Source organism: Phascolarctos cinereus, unplaced genomic scaffold, assembly GCF_003287225.1.
Source record: "Phascolarctos cinereus isolate Bilbo 61053 unplaced genomic scaffold, phaCin_HiC Scaffold_5;HRSCAF=322, whole genome shotgun sequence".
Lineage (NCBI taxonomy): Eukaryota > Metazoa > Chordata > Mammalia > Diprotodontia > Phascolarctidae > Phascolarctos > Phascolarctos cinereus.
This window is the reverse complement of record NW_027555958.1, coordinates 326,771,016-326,789,284: the sequence shown is the minus strand read 5'-3', so window position 1 is coordinate 326,789,284 and position 18,269 is coordinate 326,771,016. Positions and strand designations below refer to the sequence as shown.

At 37.5% G+C, this 18,269-nt stretch overlaps 1 protein-coding gene across 1 annotated transcript; it reads right to left on the bottom strand.

Moving 5' to 3' along the window:
- Positions 1-663: 663 nt before the first annotated feature.
- On the bottom strand, positions 664-1,832 carry LOC110201827 (olfactory receptor 10R2-like). The gene has a single exon (XM_020977708.2). The coding sequence runs from the start codon at positions 1,603-1,605 to the stop codon at positions 664-666; it is 942 nt and encodes a 313-aa protein (XP_020833367.2). The 5' UTR covers positions 1,606-1,832.
- Between the last annotated feature and the right edge of the window lie 16,437 nt (positions 1,833-18,269).

The following is an 18,269-nucleotide window of genomic DNA, read 5'->3' as shown; positions in this document are numbered from 1 at the left end:
AAAGGTATTTTAGTAAAATTAATCTAATAATCATGTGAATGACTGATTGCATGGGGGAGAGAATGCAAGCCTGGGAATCAATCAAGAGACTTTCGTATTTGTCCCACCTCGTCACTAGGAGGGTTAGATCATTAGAATTGTAAAAATAGTGTTGGAAAGGAGAGATTCATTCAAAAGGCAGTGAAAAATGAATAAACAAATTTTGGGGACTTATGGAAGTAAGGCAGTGAAATAGATGTAGACAAGGATGCCTCCGAGACTAGATACTAGGAGAATGATAGTGTCACTGACAGAAACACAGCTGAACCTCATTTGATATTTTGTTTCATCTCAGGCTTAATTCATCATCCTTCCTGAGTCAAGTCTCCAAGAAAATGCTTTCCCTCACTATTTCAGGCCATGTTTTTGGTAACCTTGTCTGGGACCACAGTCCCTGCCAAGTCCAATTTCTCTGGCTCCAATATGCCTGAATCTCCTTGATCTTTTTAATGTTATCCAGAATTCCAGGTTCCCAAAAGAAATTCATTCCCACATGTCACAAAAAAAAAAATCTTTCACTTAACATTTGTCAATAGCAGCAAAGGGTACAGTTGCAATACAAGTACAATTTGGGAGAATATTCAGCACCAAAGCTGAATTATCAAAGAGACCAATCAAATTGTGTCATTTCATGCAAAATTTCCTGCTCAATACTTTCCTGATGGCCAGTTGTACATCTTTATTCCTGAGGCTGTATACCATGGGATTCAACAGAGGTGTGATGATGGTGTATGTCACTGTGACCAGGCGGTCCTTATTGGAGATATAGCTGGCTGTGGGTCTCAGGTAGATAAAGGAGGCACAGCCATAGTGAATGATTACCACAGTGATATGAGAAGCACAGGTAGAGAAGGCCTTTTTCTTCCCCTCAGTTGAGGGGATTTTCAGGATGGTTCTCAAGATAGAGAGGTAGGAAATGCAAATGAAGAAAAAGGGGGCCACAAGCACATGGGCTCCAAGGATGAAGATGATAAATTCATGAGTGTCTGAGTCTGTACAGGCAAGACGAATGACAGGTGAAATGTCACAGAAGTAGTGATTGACTTTGTTGGAATTACAAAAAGGGAGACTAAAGACCAAGTTAACCATTATTAGTGAGATCACGAAACCTAAAATACAGCAAGTGATTGACAGCTGTCCACACATCCGCCAGCTCATGAGGATTGGGTAGCGCAGAGGGTGGCAGATAGCAGCATAGCGATCATAACCCATCACCCCAAGCAGCAGACAGTTGTTGATAGCAAAACCAAGGAAGAAGAACATCTGGACAGCACAATTGGTGAAGGAGATAGTTCTGAGCACAGAAAGAAGGTTGAGGAGCATCTTAGGCAGGATGACAATGGTATAGAAGGTCTCAGAGACAGAAAGGACACTTAAGAAGTAGTACATTGGGGTGTGGAGTCTATGTTCCAGGAGGATAGCAGTCACTGTGGTGATATTCCCACACAGAATAAGCAGATAAAGGCAGAGGAACAGTGGGAAAAGCACAAGCTGCTTTTCCTGGAGGTAAGAGAAGCCCAGTAACAGGAACTCATTAATCATGGTAAGATTGGCTGGAGGAATCATTTTGCTGGGAATGTCCTAGGGGAAAAAAGGAGAGGGGAAAATATTAAGTTCTGTGGACCTTGGAAGCTGAAGGTATTCTTTCTGAAGAATTTAGGTAATTGGACCTACCTTGAATTGTTTGCAGGGTGGGGTTGGGAGAAACAACGAAAAGCTAGAGATGTAATATAGCTACAAATAAACCAACCTAGGATATGTCTCTTATTGTCAACTGAATCAGCAGTTCTTGGGACATAGTTTGATTGCTCAGCCAGTTTCTGCATCATCATTCAAATCCACTATGCAGTTAATATCATTCAGTTTTAGAAATTAAAGACCCACATGGACTATTTTTCTTTATTTTACTCATCTCCTTTGGTGTCCTTGGTATTAGTAGGAAGAGGGAGCCTCAGAGTTTGGGGCTTGGAGCCTTTCATATCTGAGAATGATCCTCACTGCAACCTTTACATGTACAGTAAGAGGAAGAGAACAGAAACAGCCTTGTGGGGAAAAAAAGGGAAAAAAGATAGAAAGAAGACTCACTGATGGACTTTCTAATTTGGAGAACATTGACTCCAACCTGACCCAGTATGAGAGGAAATATTTATGGATTTGATAACTATGTCAAATAGATCTTTTCTCTCATCTAGCCCTGCTGATGTTTCTATGGAATGATCCCTCCTCAGATAGAGTGAATATGGTCTGTGATGACCCCACTAGTTTTAGGCTAGCAATTGCTTAAGAATTGAGCTGATAACATCTTCCACAAGACACAGGGTCTTCCAAATAGAGACAGAGCTGAGACTTCAGAGTACACCAAGTCCAACCATCTCATCTTACAGATAAGAAACTGAGGCTGAGAGAGGTAATATGACCTCCCAAGGTCACACAGATAGTAAATGGCAGACCTAGGATTTGAAATCATGCCCTCTGACTCTAAATCAGCACAATACTATGATCCATATGCAGCATATATATCCTCACACCACATCCGTAACCTTGAATGGTAAACTACAGTTTATACCCACAAAGGTCCAAATACTCCAAATGTTGCTAAAAAAAAACAAACTTAAAATTAAAAAATACTGCTTCACCTCCCCCAGGATCTCTTTTATTTACCCAATCCACTTAATTACTTTTCATCCTTAGTCATAAATGCACACACATATGTATATGTGTGTATGTATATATATATATGTGTGTGTGTGTGTGTGTGTACAGATGCCCTAAACAATGGATATGTGTGTGTGTGTGTGTATACACACACACACACACACACACACACATCAGGAGATATGTATATATACATACACACACATATACATCAGGAGATATGTATATATATATGTGTGTGTGTGTGTGTGCGTGTATATATACATGTGTGTATGTATATATACACACACACACATCAGGAGATATGTGTATATATTATATATATGTATATGTGTGTGTGTGTGTGTGTGTGTGTGTGTGTGTGTGTGTGTGTGTGTGTGTATCCATTGTTTAGGACATATGTTTTCCTTGAACCTAATGTTAAAGTTTGGCACTGCTTACCTTGAGGTAAGGAGGCACTGTCCCAAGCTTCAGTCTTTTTTTGTGTTGCTGGTTCAAAGTTACAAAATAGGCCAAAATATGCTGGGAAAATTAGAAAACAAAAAAGAACCTGACCATAAAATCTACTAGAGTGTTAGGGAAGACTAAGACACAAACACAGAAGACATGTAAAAACAGCTACATGCTACAAGCCTTAAATTAAAAAATGCAAATGGACACAAACCTCATAAGAATTTCTGAAAGAGATAAATAGATGAGTGGTGGAGGAAAAATTGGGAAAAGAAATGAGAGTGATACAAAAAAACTATGAAAAGAGAATTAACAGCTTAGTAAAAAAGGCACAAAAATTCACTGAGGGAAAGAACTCCTTAAAGAGAAGAATAGGGCAAATGGGAAAAAAGAAACAAAAATTCAGTGAAGAAAGTAATTCTGTAAAAATTAGAATTGGGCAAGAGGAAGCTAATGACTCCATGAGACATCAAGAAACAATAAAACAAAGTCAAAAGAATGAGGGGAAATAGAAGAAAATGCAAAATTACTCAGAAAAATAGCTGATGTGAAAAATAGATCAAGGAGAGATAATTTAAGAACTATTGAACTGTCTGAAAGCTATGATAAAAAGAAAAAGCCTGGACATCATATTTTAAGAATTATCCCCCAAAATTGCCCCAGTATCTTAGAACCAGAAGGTAAAATAGAAATTCAAAGAATCCTTCAATCACCTCCTAAAAGATTTAAAAATAAAAATTCCCAGAAATATTATAGCCAAATTCCAGAGTTCCCAGGTCCAGGAAAAAATATTGCAATAAGCCAGAAAGAAACAATTCAAATATTCTGGAGCCACAATAACAATATCCCAGGATTTAGCAGCTTCCACATTAAAGAAGTAGAGATTCATAATATGATATTCCAGAAAGCTAAGGAGCTAGGATTACAACCAAGAACAACCTACTTAGCAAAACTAAGCATAATCCTTCAGTGGGAAAAAACAAATATTTAATGAAATAGAGCACTTTCAAGCATTCTTGATGAACAGATCCCAGCTGAAAAGAAAATCTGAAGTTCAAACACAAGACTCAAGAGAAGCAGAAAAAGATAGAAGTGAAAGAGAAATCATAAGGGACTTCATAAGGTTAAACTGTTTACATACCTATAAGGGAAGATGATAAATATAACTCCTAAGAAATTTATTATTATTAGGACAGCTAGAAAAAGACTACATAGACAAAGGACATCAGTTTAAGTTGATTATATTGGGAGATTTCAAAAAACATGAAGGGATAAGAAAGAGGAATGCACTGGTACAAAGAGGGAAGAATATACACACACATAACGTGTACATACATATATACATATATGTGTATGTATATACATATATATATACATATACATATATATACACACACGTGTGTGTGTACACATATGAATACATATTCAGTTGGGTATGGAAATGTATCTTACCCAACAGGAAAGTAGGAGGGGAAGGGGATAAGAGAAGGGAGAGGGATGATAAAAGGGAGATTTTTGAGGAGGGACAGGATAAAAGGAGAGAGAGAAGGATAAACAGAAGAAAATAGGATGGAGGGAAATACACAGTAATCATAACTCTAAATGTAAATGGGATGTACTTACCCATAAAATAGAAGCAAATAGCAGAACAGATTCGAAATTAGAATCCAACAATTTATTTTTTGCAAGAGGCACACTTGAAATGGAAAGACACTCAGAGAGTAAAATAAGGGGCTGGTACAGAATCTATTATGCTTCAATTGAAATAAAAAAGACAGGGGTAGCAATCATGGTCTCAGACAAAGCAAAAGCAAAAATAGACCTAATCAAAAGAGATAATCTGAGAAATTATTTTGTTAAAAATAACTATAGACAATGAATTAACATAAAAAATTTGAGTAGTAGTACAGTTTATCTTCTTCCAATTTTTAACATCTTTTTAAAGTTTTGAGTTCCAAATTCTATCCCATCCTCCTACTCCTCCTTCCCCCTCCTTGATATGGTAAACAATCAGATATAGATTATACATGTGCAATTATGTAAAACATTTCCCTATTAGTCATTTTGTATAAGATTATTAGAATAAAATAAAAAAGATGAAAGAAAGAAAGAAAGTGAAAAATAGCATGCCTCAGTCTGTATTCAATCAATATCAGTTCTGTCCCTGGAGGTGGAGACTATGCTTTATCATTAGTCCTTTGGGACTATCTTAGATCATTGTATTGCTGAGAATAGTTAAGTCATTCACAGTTCTTTATCGAATAATATTATTGTTACCATGTGCAACATTCTTCTAGTCTGTTCACTTCATTTTCAGTTCATGTAAATCTTTCCAGGTTTTTCTGAAATCATCCTGCTTGTTATTTCTTATAGCACAATAATATTCCATTACAACCATATACTACAGCTTCTTTAGCTGTTCCCCAGTTAATGGGCATCCTTTTGGTTTCTAATTCTTAGCCAATGCAAAAAGAACTGCTATAAATATTTTTGTACAAATAAGTCCTTTTCCCTTTTTTAAATGTCTTTGGGATATAGACCTAGCAGTGGTATTGCTAGATCAAAGGGGTACACAGTTTTATGGCCCATGGGACATAGTTCCAAATTGCTCTCCAGAGTGGTTAGATCAGTTCACAATTTCACAAACAGTGCATTAGTGTCCCAGTTTTCCCACATCCCCTCCACCATCTAACATTTTCCCTTTTTGTCATATTAGACACTCTGATAGGCATGAGGTAGTACCTCAGGGTTGTTTTAACTTGCATTTCTCTGATTAATAGTAATTTAGAGCACTTTTTCATATGACTATAGATTGCTTTGATTGCTTTGTCTGAAAACTGCCTGTTCATATCCTTTGATCATTTATCAACTGGGGAATGACTTGTATTTTTTATAAATTTGACTCAGTTTTTTATGTATTTGAAAAATGAGGCCTTTATCAGAGATACTTGTAAATTTTTCCCCAATTTTCTGCTTTCCTTATAATTTTGGTTGCATTGGTTTTGTTTGTGCAAAAGCTTTTAAACTTTATATAATCAAAATTATCTATTTTACATTTTATAATTTTCTCTATATCTTTTTTGGTACTAAATTCTTCCCTTATCCATAAGACTGACAGGTAAACTATTCCATGCCCTCTTAATTTGCTTATCACCCTTTATGTGTAAATCATGTACCCATTTTGACCTTATCTTGGTTTATGGTATGAGATGTTAGTTTATACCTAGTTTCTGCTATACTATTTTCCAGTTCTCCCCATAAGTTTTTGTCAAATAATGAGTTTTTTTCCAAAAGCTTGGAACTTTGAGTTTTTTATAGACTAGATTACTATGGTCATTTATTATAATATAATTTGTACCAAATCTATTCCACAGATCCACCACTCTATTTTTTAGCCAGTACCAGATTGTTTTGATAATTACCACTTTATAATACAGTTTCAGTTCTGGTACTGCTAGACCACTTTCTTTCACATTTTTTTCCATTCGTTCCCTTGATATCTTTTAGTGTTTCTCTTTCCAGATGAATTCAAAAAATTTTACAGCAAGGTCCTCTGATAAAGACTTCCTTTCTCAAATATATAGGGAAGTAAGTCAAATTTGTAAAAATAAGAGTCGTTCCTCAATTAATAAATGGTCAAAGGATACAAACAGGAGGGGCAGCTAGGTGGCACAGTGGATAGAGCACCAGCCCTGGATTCAGGAGGACCTGAGTTCAAATCCAGCCTCAGACACATAGCACTTACTAGCTCTGTGACCCTGGGCAAGTCATTTAATTCCATTGCCTAGCAAAAAAAAAAAAAGGTATAAACAGGCAGTTTTCAGAAGAAATCAAAGCTATTTATAACCATATGGAAAAAATGCTCTAAATCACTATTGATTAAAGAAGTGCAAATTAAAAGAACTTCAAAGTACCAGCTCACACTTATCAGAAATCAGAAATGCTGGAGTGGGAGATGAAAGAAAATAGGTACACTGATGAACTGTCAGTGGAGTTGTGAACCAGCCTAACCATTCTGGAGAACAGCTTGGAACTATGCCTAAAGCACTATAAAGCTGTTCACACCCTTTGACCTAGCAATTTCACTACTAAGTTTGTATCCCAAAGAGATGAAAGAAAAAGGAAAATGGCCTATGTGTACAAAAATGTTTATAACAGCTCTTTTGTAGTGGCAAAGAATTGGACATTTGGGGGACGCTAATCAATTGGGAAATGACTGAACAAGAATGATTGCGATACAATACTATTGTGCTATAGGTAATGATGAGGAAAAACCTGTGAAGACCTCTATGAACTAATGCAAAGTGAAGTGAGGATAACCAAGAGATCATTATACAGCAATATCGTGATGATGATCAAATATTACTCGGCTACTCTGATGAAAACAGTGATCTAAGACAATTTCAAAGGATTCATAATGGTAAATGCTAGCCACCACCAGAGAGAGAACTGGTGAACTTTTAATGCAAATTGAATTATAATTTTCTTGCTTTTTTGTGACGTGGCTAATACGGAAATATGTTTTACCTGATTTCACATGTATAATTAATATTCTATTGCTTGCCTTCTCAGGAAGTGTGAGAGGGATTATAGAGAGGGAGAGAATTTGGAACTCTTTTTTTAAATGTAAAAATAAATAATAATTGTAAATGTAAAAAAAAACCCTTTAATGTGGAGGACTATGGCTTATTAAGCAAAAAGTTTTGCTCTACCTATCCTTCAAAATATATACACATCCAGATCTTGGCACAATAGGTAATAAACTTCTGTAATTTGTTGTCACAAGAAAAGGCCAAAATTCAAATGAAAAGGAGAGGGAGATTGGGAAAGAAGAGGCAAAAAAAGGGAGGGGGGGTAATGTATGAAATACATAAGATTATATAAATGTGAAACAATTCAATTTGTAAAGGAAAGAGAAAAAAAGAAAATCCAAGAATAAAAAGGATGGAGAACAATAAGAATATCAAGGAGAATTGTGAAGATAAAAGGAGTGATAAAGGAAAAGTAGTATGATCACTGGCAATGAAATACAATCTTATATCTACATTAATGACCTCAAAAAAAGATCTAAAATGGCAACTAATGTTTTATACTAATGATGGGATTTTAATCTTTTTAGAAAGTCATTTCATACAATTATAGTTTTGTAGTTGAATAGGAACTCAGCAGTCACCTGAAAAGGAATCATCCCCATACATACCTGATTAAGTGGTCATCTAGCTTCTTCCTGAAGATCTATGTACACAGAGGAGGAAATTGCTATCTGCAAGGGCACTCCATTTCTCTTTGGACCAGCTCTAATTGTTGAGATGTTTCTCCTGACACCAAGTCTAAAGTTGCTTCATTGCAACTTCAACTCATTGCCCTTCCTTTGGGCATCTGGGGACATAAGGAACAAATCTGATCTCTCTTCCCTATGATAACTTTCCAGATATTTGAACATAGGTATCATGTCCCACCAAGCTCCCCAAGTTTTCACTGATCCAGACTGTGTTCAGTTCCTTCAACCAATCCTTCTTAATCCCATGACGGTCCTTCACTACCACCAGCTCATCTCTGGATGTCCTCCAACTGATTAATTTCCTTCCTTAGTTATAGTACCAGAACTTAACAGGTCTGACCAGAGCAGCACATGAGGATTATCAGATCCTTATTTCTTTTTCTCCTAATGAAGCCCTCATAACCCTAATACATGACAAGTTATAAAAAATAATCAAATCTTTTGATCCAGTGAGCCCAAGAAAAAAAAAGTTTATATGCTAAGAATCCTAATACTTCAGAGCTTTAAGGACCAATGATTTTGTAAATGTGAACATTCCCTGCACAGAATCACTCTACGACTTGATTTCACAAGTTATGCCAGATTTGCTTCTGGTGATCGATACACAGTCCATCACTGAGCCCATAATCTGAATTTACATTGAATTGACAAACCATTTAAGAACACATGGTCATTGGGGGCAGCTAGGTGGCATAGAGGATAGAGCACCGGCCCTGAAGTCAGGAGTACCTGAGTTCAAATCCAGTCTCAGACCAAACACTTGACACTTACTAGTTGTGTGACCTTGGGCAAGTTACTTAACCCCAATTGCCTTAAAAAGAAAAAAAAGAACATATGGTCATTTTCATGCTCCAAGGAAGCATCAGAAGAGGACTTTAGTAGAAGTGTTGATAAAAGATGATAGTATTAAAAAAGAAACCTATCTGCTTAAAATATTCATCACTCTGTTGGTTGTGTGTGTTAAAATTGCATCTAATCCTGGTCCCCTTGACTGCTCGTTCACCTTCTAGTCACTATAATAAGTTTATAAGTAACTGCTATAAAGGAGCAATAGCAGGAAATAAGATTGCAAAGAACATAGAAGTCACATACAAACCATCCCAAATATCAAAAGAGAATAATTTACAAATTGTATCATATATTAACTAAAATTCACATCCTGGTAATATGAGCCAAATCAGGGGAAACCATCTAGGTGCTGCTTGTCAATTTTCTGCTCCTGTGATATATAAATTCTAGACACTATCCAGACCTCCACAGCTCCAGACCAGCAGAACATCAAAAAGGTTTGAGAATTGAGTTGTTTGAAATGACTTTGAAGTTTTACCAATAACTTTGAGATGATTTTGGATATGTTAATGAACTGATCCCAAGGTAGAACAGATAGGATTTGTTGTTTCCCCCAACTTAAAAAAATAACCTATGATGAGACCTCAAACTCCCCACCACTTTCAGCACTCTTCTGTCTCCATTGGGTCCATGCTGCTGAGTGCTCCCCACTCTAATCTGTGATTACATGAGTGATATTCTCTGCCTCTCCCTTCACCATTCTCTTCCCCATGCTGCCTTCCTTCACCATCCCATTCTCTGTCCCCATGACTTTGCTTCTATTTTACTTTTCACCTCTTTTCTCTGCCTTTCTGAGCTTTTTGCACTCATGCCTTCTTTATTTAAATAAAATATAATTACCACCGCATTTCCCACTGCCAATCACGGATTTTCTTGGCAAGTACCCAAAGAACTGGGTATACCTGCCCCTATTTCATAATGTTATAAATTTTCAATTGAATTTGTAATAGTGAAAAATTAAAATCAATGCTAGTACAGCTCTATAATTAAGTAGAAATACTATGAAATGTTATATTCTGCTTTCTCTTCAAGCCCTGTGCTAACTGGCTTTCTCCAGGGATCTACTGAGTCCATGTGACTGCAGTTATTGCTTCCTCAGAGTTTAGTGAATAGACAACACATGTTTCTAGTTAGCTCCAACCTAGCTTCTTTTTTTCCCCAATTTTTACACCCTTTTGTCTTCAAAGGACTCCAGTATAGAACTTCATCTTAGCCAATGTAAACCATTACAGCTTCATAGACTGGGAGGAAGATGCTTGGGGAAAGGTCTAGGCAATTATATAATCTGTACATTTTTAAAAGAATACCAACTTTGCTTGGCTTCCATTAAATTTCAGCACATCTCACTTTCTACAAGAAGCCTTTCCCAGTGCTCCTTAAACTTAATGATCTCCCTCTGAGACTGTCCTCAGTTTATCCTTGCCTCTATCTTTTTTGGTACATATTTGCTTGTTTACTGTCTCCCCCATTAGACCATGAGTGCCTAAAAAGGGGACTTTTTCTTTGCTTGTTTGTCTTTGTATCCCCGGGCTTAGTTCAGTGCCTGACACATAGATGTTGTCTGATTTAATCACTTGATAGACTATCATGCTACATTACTATTGTGGGGTTGTTTTAGGGCAGTGTAAGCATGACGATAATTTGGAAGAAAAGGGGCAACAAGAGAGGATGCAATGGAAAAAGAGGTTAATAATTCAACTTGCCTGAAAGATGGGAGAAAATATGAAATAGAAGAAGGAAAAAGGACATCGTAATCTCTGGATACAGAAGAGATTCTAAGAGGGACACAAAATGTCATGGTTCCTGATTTCCCCATACATTTCTTCCTTTCTTGCTTTCCTGCTTCACCACTCCCTATCTCGGTCCCATTATCTCCCAGATCCCTATAACCCTCTAATTTTCTATAAGTACTTTATGCCTCTCTCCACTACCCACTATCACATGATTTCCTCCCCTTTTTTGCTCAATGACTATGGAAAAGCAGATCACAGGTCAGAGGAGATCTGAAATGAAATGAATAGACCAGTACTCAGATATGAGTTTTGCTGTCCTACTCCTCATGCTCAGGACTCATGGTCCATTCTCTTAAAAGTATCTTTATCATTTATCCCAAATAAAGAACTACAAGACCATGTCTCAGGTCCCACCTCAAATCAGACCATTGGCATTGGTGCCCTGTATCTCAGTTTCTGTTCTATCTATTCCAGGGATCTTCCAACTAAAATTCTCCATAAGAATCTCCAATTTCCATATGCTCTGGGGGGTGCTCCCATATACTCCAGGTCATATGGCCTCAACGAAGGGGACCTAGATTATTTTATATATACTACATTCTATTAGCCTCACCTTACTTCCTTCTGCAGGGTCCCTTCAATCTCCTCTCCACAGGCATTCCTCCAAACTCTTGTCCCAACGAACATCATTAATGGACTTTTCTTTTGCCTCCCTCTCTGCTCTGGTACCAAAGCCTTTATTAGTAATTTTGTTACCATGACTCTGGTGAGTCATTTCTATACTACATTTGACACAGGTTCTTCCACCCAAATTACTTAATAGAATCTAGTGAGGACTACCAGATCTGGGACAATGACTTTGAAGCTCTGTCCCCAGGTTGAAGAAATCAGGCCATTCATATAGAGAATTTTCTGATCTCCTCTTCATAGCTCCCTGTGGACTCATTAAGGACCTAGCAACTGCTGAGGACCTACAATAGAAAAAAGAAAACTTAAATCTCCTATCTCAAGTGCTCCTGCTCCCACAACCCTACTTTCTTATTCTCAAGAATAAACATTAAAAAAAATAAAAAACAATAAACATAGAAGTCATTGGGTTGGTCACCCTCACTCCATCTCCCATTTCTCTGCCCCAAAGAGAAGTGAACTATGAGGGATCCAGGACAATTTAGACTAGCAGAAACAGAAGTATCCCTATATTTGTAGACATATAGAAAACTTATATTTATAGAAATGAGGGAAAAGCTGGAGAAGAAAAGGGAATAGGATCACGTCCAGATGCCAGTCACAGAAGAACTCAGAAATGTCCAAAAATCCCTTCCTTTGACTCAGGGAGATGAAGAGTTCAGTGGCCAGGGAACTTTTTATGAGTGTTTAGCTTCAGGAAAAAGCTGAACTGAAAAACACAAGCTGCTTTTCCTGGAGATTGGAGAAGCCCAGCAACAGGAATTTAGTAATCATATAAGGTTGTATGGAGGAAACATTTTCCTTCCAATGTCCCAAAGAAAATGGAGCTAGAAGAATGCTCAGCACTGTGGACCTAGTGATCTAAGAGTGTTCATTCTGGATTATGTAGGTAATTGAACCTACCCTTGATTATGGTTGACTTGCCCAAGGTCACACTAATGGTAAATGGCCAAGTTAGGATTTGAACCCATGTTCTCTAACTCTAAATCAGCACAGTGCTATGCTTCCTACCACAACCTAGATACCTCCACACTACCTGCACAGCCTTTGGACCTTGTATAGCCTCTCATGTTCTCTACCAGACAAGATCCAAACACTCAAAATCAAAATGCTAAAAAATCATCTTCTCCAAGAAATCTTCTGTAATTTACCTAACACACTTTATTGTTTCTTATTCTCATTCATTTTTAGCTTGCATATTTTTCACTGTTTAATATGTTGCTCAGGTAATATATTTTCCTGTTAACTTCAAGTGTTTATCTTGTATCTTTAACTAGATTTTAGGATCTCTGATGTCTTGAAATATGCCTTCTGTTTATTCATTGACCATAGTCCCTTTAATTAAGTTTCTCCATCTAATTAACACATAGTACCTATTCATTGATTGGCAGAATGAATGAATAAATGGAGCAGTGGCTACAGGAAGCGCCATTTTGCAGCTATTGTCTCATTTCCACTCCTACTTCCACAACCTAGTAAAGTCTCATTATCTTCAACTACCATTAAGCAGGTGCCGTAGTGGACAAAGTAGTGAATATACTCCTGACCAAAGTGAAATTTTCTATCAAGAAGGATATGTTTCAATAGATGATTCCTATGTCCCTTTGTCTCCATTTATTAGGTGAGAATATTTTATATTTATTTCCTTTTTCTGCTGAAAGCACTACCATCCTCTCAATCACCCAGCTTTGCAATCCTGGTGTCATCCTCAATTCTTCACTCTTCTTGTATTAAATCCTGAAAATTCTACCTCCATAACATATCTCATATCCATCCTCTTTTTCATATTCACACAACTGCTGTGATAGTTCAGGTCTGCATCACTTCTTTCTTTGACCATAGCAATAACCTTCTAATTGGTCTCCCTATCCATGTCTAACCTATTCTCCACAAAACTGCCAAAATGACATTTCTAAATCACAAATCTGACCATGTCATTATCCTACTCTAGAAACACCAGAAGTTGCCCATTTCTCATAGAATAAATATAAACTATTCTATTTGAAATATGAAGACTTTTCTAATCTGACTTCAACTCATCTTTCCATTGATGTATTGCTGTCTGTCAAGAATGCTGCTTACTACCTGCAAGATACATGGAAATTTTCTTTTATTCATTAATTGATTTATCCACTCATTCATTCAACATTTTAAGAAACAGCAATATAGTAGTACATGCTATGTACTAAGAGATATACAAAGTGAAATAAGACATGGTCTTTATTTAGTAAGAGACCATAGATGAGAAGGGAAATCTCTACCTCTTCAGTTCTTTTGATTTTCATTCCCTAACATTGACTCTGTGCCAGGCTTTTCCCAAGAGTATTCAGATTATGGGATTCAAGAAGAGCCAGGGTTCCAGAAAGAAGAAAAGATCCTCTTAGAAGCCCCCTTATCCATCATCCTCATTGATTCTCCAACTTTTGTCATATGCATTGGGTCCCTAAGTGTATTACAGCTATAAGTTGAGTGTCATAAAATAGCCCTGATCCCATGTGGCTTACAGTTTAAGAAGGACCACTATGACATGAATACATCATCACAGGACACCAACATAGTTGATTAAAGAGAAAAATTTAAAGGGATTTGAATGGATGATCCACAAGGAGGTCAAGGCTAAGAGTATTTAAAGTTGTGAATGTGGGAAATTCAAATGTGAAATTCCAGACAAGGATGGGGGAAAAAAATCATTAAATATATCCAGATAAAACAAGGACTTCCTGAAGAAAGTGAATTTTTGGAAGCCAATCTATAATAGATAAACAATATCCTGGCCTTGGAAAGATGAGCAATGCAGACATCTGTGTGACTTAGAAATAAGGAATAAGTCGATGAGCGAGGGAATGAGTGGGCATGGTGAAAAAATGAGGCATTTTCCTGAAGGGTCACGTAGGTGGCTAAAATTGAAGGAAAGAGGAACAAAGGACAATGGATCCTGAGGGGCATCTGGGTTAGTGGAGATTCCCAGAGGATCAGAGAGGTAAGAAAAAATGGGCATGATTTTGGAGCTGCTATTTCCCTACCCCTGTATAGATGCTAAATGAACACTACATATTCACTAGAACCACCTCAGCATCACTCCTGAGTAACTAAAAATTCATCATAACAGATCTTCCCATCTGTATTCTCTACCTCTTCTGAACCAGCCTGCTGTTTGTTATCAGAATGATCTTTCTGATAAGTAGAACTCATCACCCCACTCCTCTTCCCCAAAATCTTTAGTGGCTGCCTATTGCCTAACAAAGTTCAAACTCCTCTGCCTGGCATTCAAGGTCCTCCACAATGTGACCCCAGTCTACTTTTTCAGCATTATATTGTACCACTTCCCTGTAGACACTCTGTGCTCCATTCATACTGGACTACTCCATTTCCACCAAACATGTACTATAATCTCCTGCCTTTGCCCATATCATTTCTTTTGCTCTGAATGTCATTCCATCCCCTCTTCAAAGGTTAAATTACTATTCCTTTTATTTATGCCAAATCAAAAGCCACTTCCTCCATTATGCTATCTCTGATGCATCCAGATAGTAAAGGTTCTCTCTCTTTCCTCCCACCTTGGATTCTATATAGTGCTTTGTTTTGCAATTGTCTCATTCACTTGTGTGGGACATCTAGGTAATACAGTGGGTAGAGTACCAGGCCTGGAGTCAGGAAGACCCAAGTTCAAATCCAATTTCAGATATTTCCTAGCTACGTGACCCTGGACAAGTCATTTAGCTATGTTTGCCTCAGTTATCTCAGTTATCTGTAAAATGAGCTAGAGAAGGAAATGACAAACCACTCTAGTTTTCTTCGCCAAGAAATCCCCAAATGGGGTCACAAACAGTTGGACATGACTAAACAACACCCATATTCACTTACATAGTATGCATATTCTGTCTTTTCTCCTTACCAGATTGTGACATCTTTGAAGAAGGAAACTGTGTCTTCTCTAAACTTTATTCTGCTACACCTCACATAGTACTCTCCACACTACAGGCATGTAAATAATGTGTGTGAATGAATGAATGAGCAATACCCTTCCTTTCTTCCAGTCTTTCTCCTCTCCTCATTCCTCCTTGTCTCCTATCATCTCCATGTCATCAGCCTCTTATCTTCATATTCACCCTTTTTCTTTTCCCCAAATTACTACACAAGGGCTGACCATAGCTCCATGGAGTCCTGCCTGAGTCATCCATGAAATAAATGAAACACCTATGAACCATGACTCCTGATCTCCTCATACCAATGCCCAAAAGGTCCTAATATGAATTAAGATTTCAAACTCCTTATTAAGTCAATGTTCTTTTCTCCCTTCCCACATAAGGAACTTCAAATCTCCAAAGTAAAACTTTCTTGCCTCCCCCACTAAATGTATTAGATCCAATAGCAGCTTGGTGTCCTATGTCCCCATCACCTCCAGTTCTGCACAAGAAGATCTGGAGTTTTTTCCCACAACCACCTGTATTTGCCGTCTGCTCATGGAGCCCTCTCATACTCCAGTACCTGGTACCTTGCATGTAGTGGCTACTTGATAAGTTTTTGTTGAATTGGACTAATTTGAATGGAATAATCTTGAGTCTTATGGCCTGACTGAAGGGGAGCAGACTTCTTTTAGCTGTTCCTCCATTCCCCTGCCCCTTCCTTGCACAGTGTCCCTACATGCCTTCTTCCAAGCTGCCTTGACAATGAGAATCATCAACAATCTTTTTCTTTTGTCTCTATCAGCTATAGCACTAATACCCTGATCTTGATAACTATGTTATCAATAGCCCTGGGAAGTCATTACCACACTGGGTTTGACACAGGTCTTTGCTTTCCCCAATTAGTGAGTAGGCTCAAGTGCGAACAATGTATTTCCAAGGCTCACTGGCCAAATAGATAAAACAGAAGAATTTATTCAAGAGTCTTAATGGCCTATTAGAGAGTCAGAGATTGCTGGGCACCACAGGTGAAGCAGATATGCCTGTGGCAATCCCTACCCAATCCCTGATCTCTTTTTCCCTCACTTCCTTCCTGTTATCATTTTAGGACTAAATACTAAGCATCCAGGTTAACCTATATCCCTTGATACAACCTCTCCAATCTGTGACCTTAGATGGAGAAGTGGGGAAATATTTGATGTCATAAAGAGGTACATGAAAGACCAATTAACTGGTAGAAGTAAAAGAAGACATTCATTTATTCATTCACAGAATGTAAAAGATGGACCTTATAGTTCATCTAATCCAACTTGTACCTATACGATTTTTTTTTATATCATCCATAATAAGTAGTCGTCTAGTAGCCTCTGTTTGAAGACTTGTAGTGAGGGGAAACTTCCCAAGGCAGGCCATTATATATGTGAACACTTATAATTGTTAAAAAAAAAAAAAGGTTTTCTTGACATCTATCATAAATCTGAACCTCTGTGGCTTCTATCATTACTCCTTGTTCTGCCCTTAGGGACCAATGGGGGTGAGTCGGGGGGAAATACTAACATTTCATTCACATGACAGTCTAACAAATATTTTACTGTCATTTTATTCCCTCTAAATCTTTTCTTCTTTAACCAAAACATCCTCAGTTCCCTCAACCAATATAAGCATGGAATGTGTTCTCCAGTCATTTCACCATCCTAGTCACCCTCTTTGAGGCATATTCCAGCTTGTCTATTTCATCTGGCATAGTGGAAGAGGGGGCAAAAGAACTGTGAATTACACACCTTGCTAACTGTCAATACAAGGTAACTGTTAGGACTGTCAAGGTGAACTTGTTGCCAAGCTGACATTTTGTGGAGAACTTAATCTCTTTCAATTATTCTGGACACAATGCTTCTGAACACAGGTGAAGTTCTCATTGGGCCTTTTGTTGTTGTCTGTTTTTGTTGTTGTTTTTGCTGTCATATCACCTGGTTGACTTATAGTCAACATGAAGCACACTAAAACTCTCTGACTTATTTCGTGAGCAGATATATAGCAATTTTTCGTGTTGTTTTATTCCCCCATTGATTTCTTCTCTTACTTCTCTATGAAATAGTATTGTCCCTCAATGCCAAGAGTGAGCTATTAAAGAAAAAATACACACAATACTTTGAGAATAGATGGTGGAGGAGAGTAAAAGCAACACAGAATTCCCATTAGATTTTCCTCAACCTCCAGGCTTCAAAACTTATAGACCTTTTAACTCTAGTGACTAAGAAATTAGAAAATTGATGGAGGAGAGAGGAAGAAAAAGGATAAATCAAAAAAGGAGGGAGGGAAAGGCCAAAGAAGAAGAGAATGAATAAGACTCCCAATGCACTCCAAGGCAAAAAAAAAAAAGCTAAGAAGCTGTTTATCTAATGTCCCTTTTATTTGAGATTTTCCTCTTAGTTTAATGGGTACTATGCCCAATATAGCATCTTCCACTTCCTACCTAGGTATATGGATGCCTACTTAGTCTCTTGGCCAAATAGCTCATTCCAACTTGCTTTCACACCATTAGGTGTAGATTCTCAGAGAAGAAGCAACACTACATAGTTACACTAAAATTCTCTCAGTGTTCTAGGGATAATCCTGTAAAGGAGAAACACATTCCCTTTACTCACCACTCTAGCTCTTGAGCACCCACAG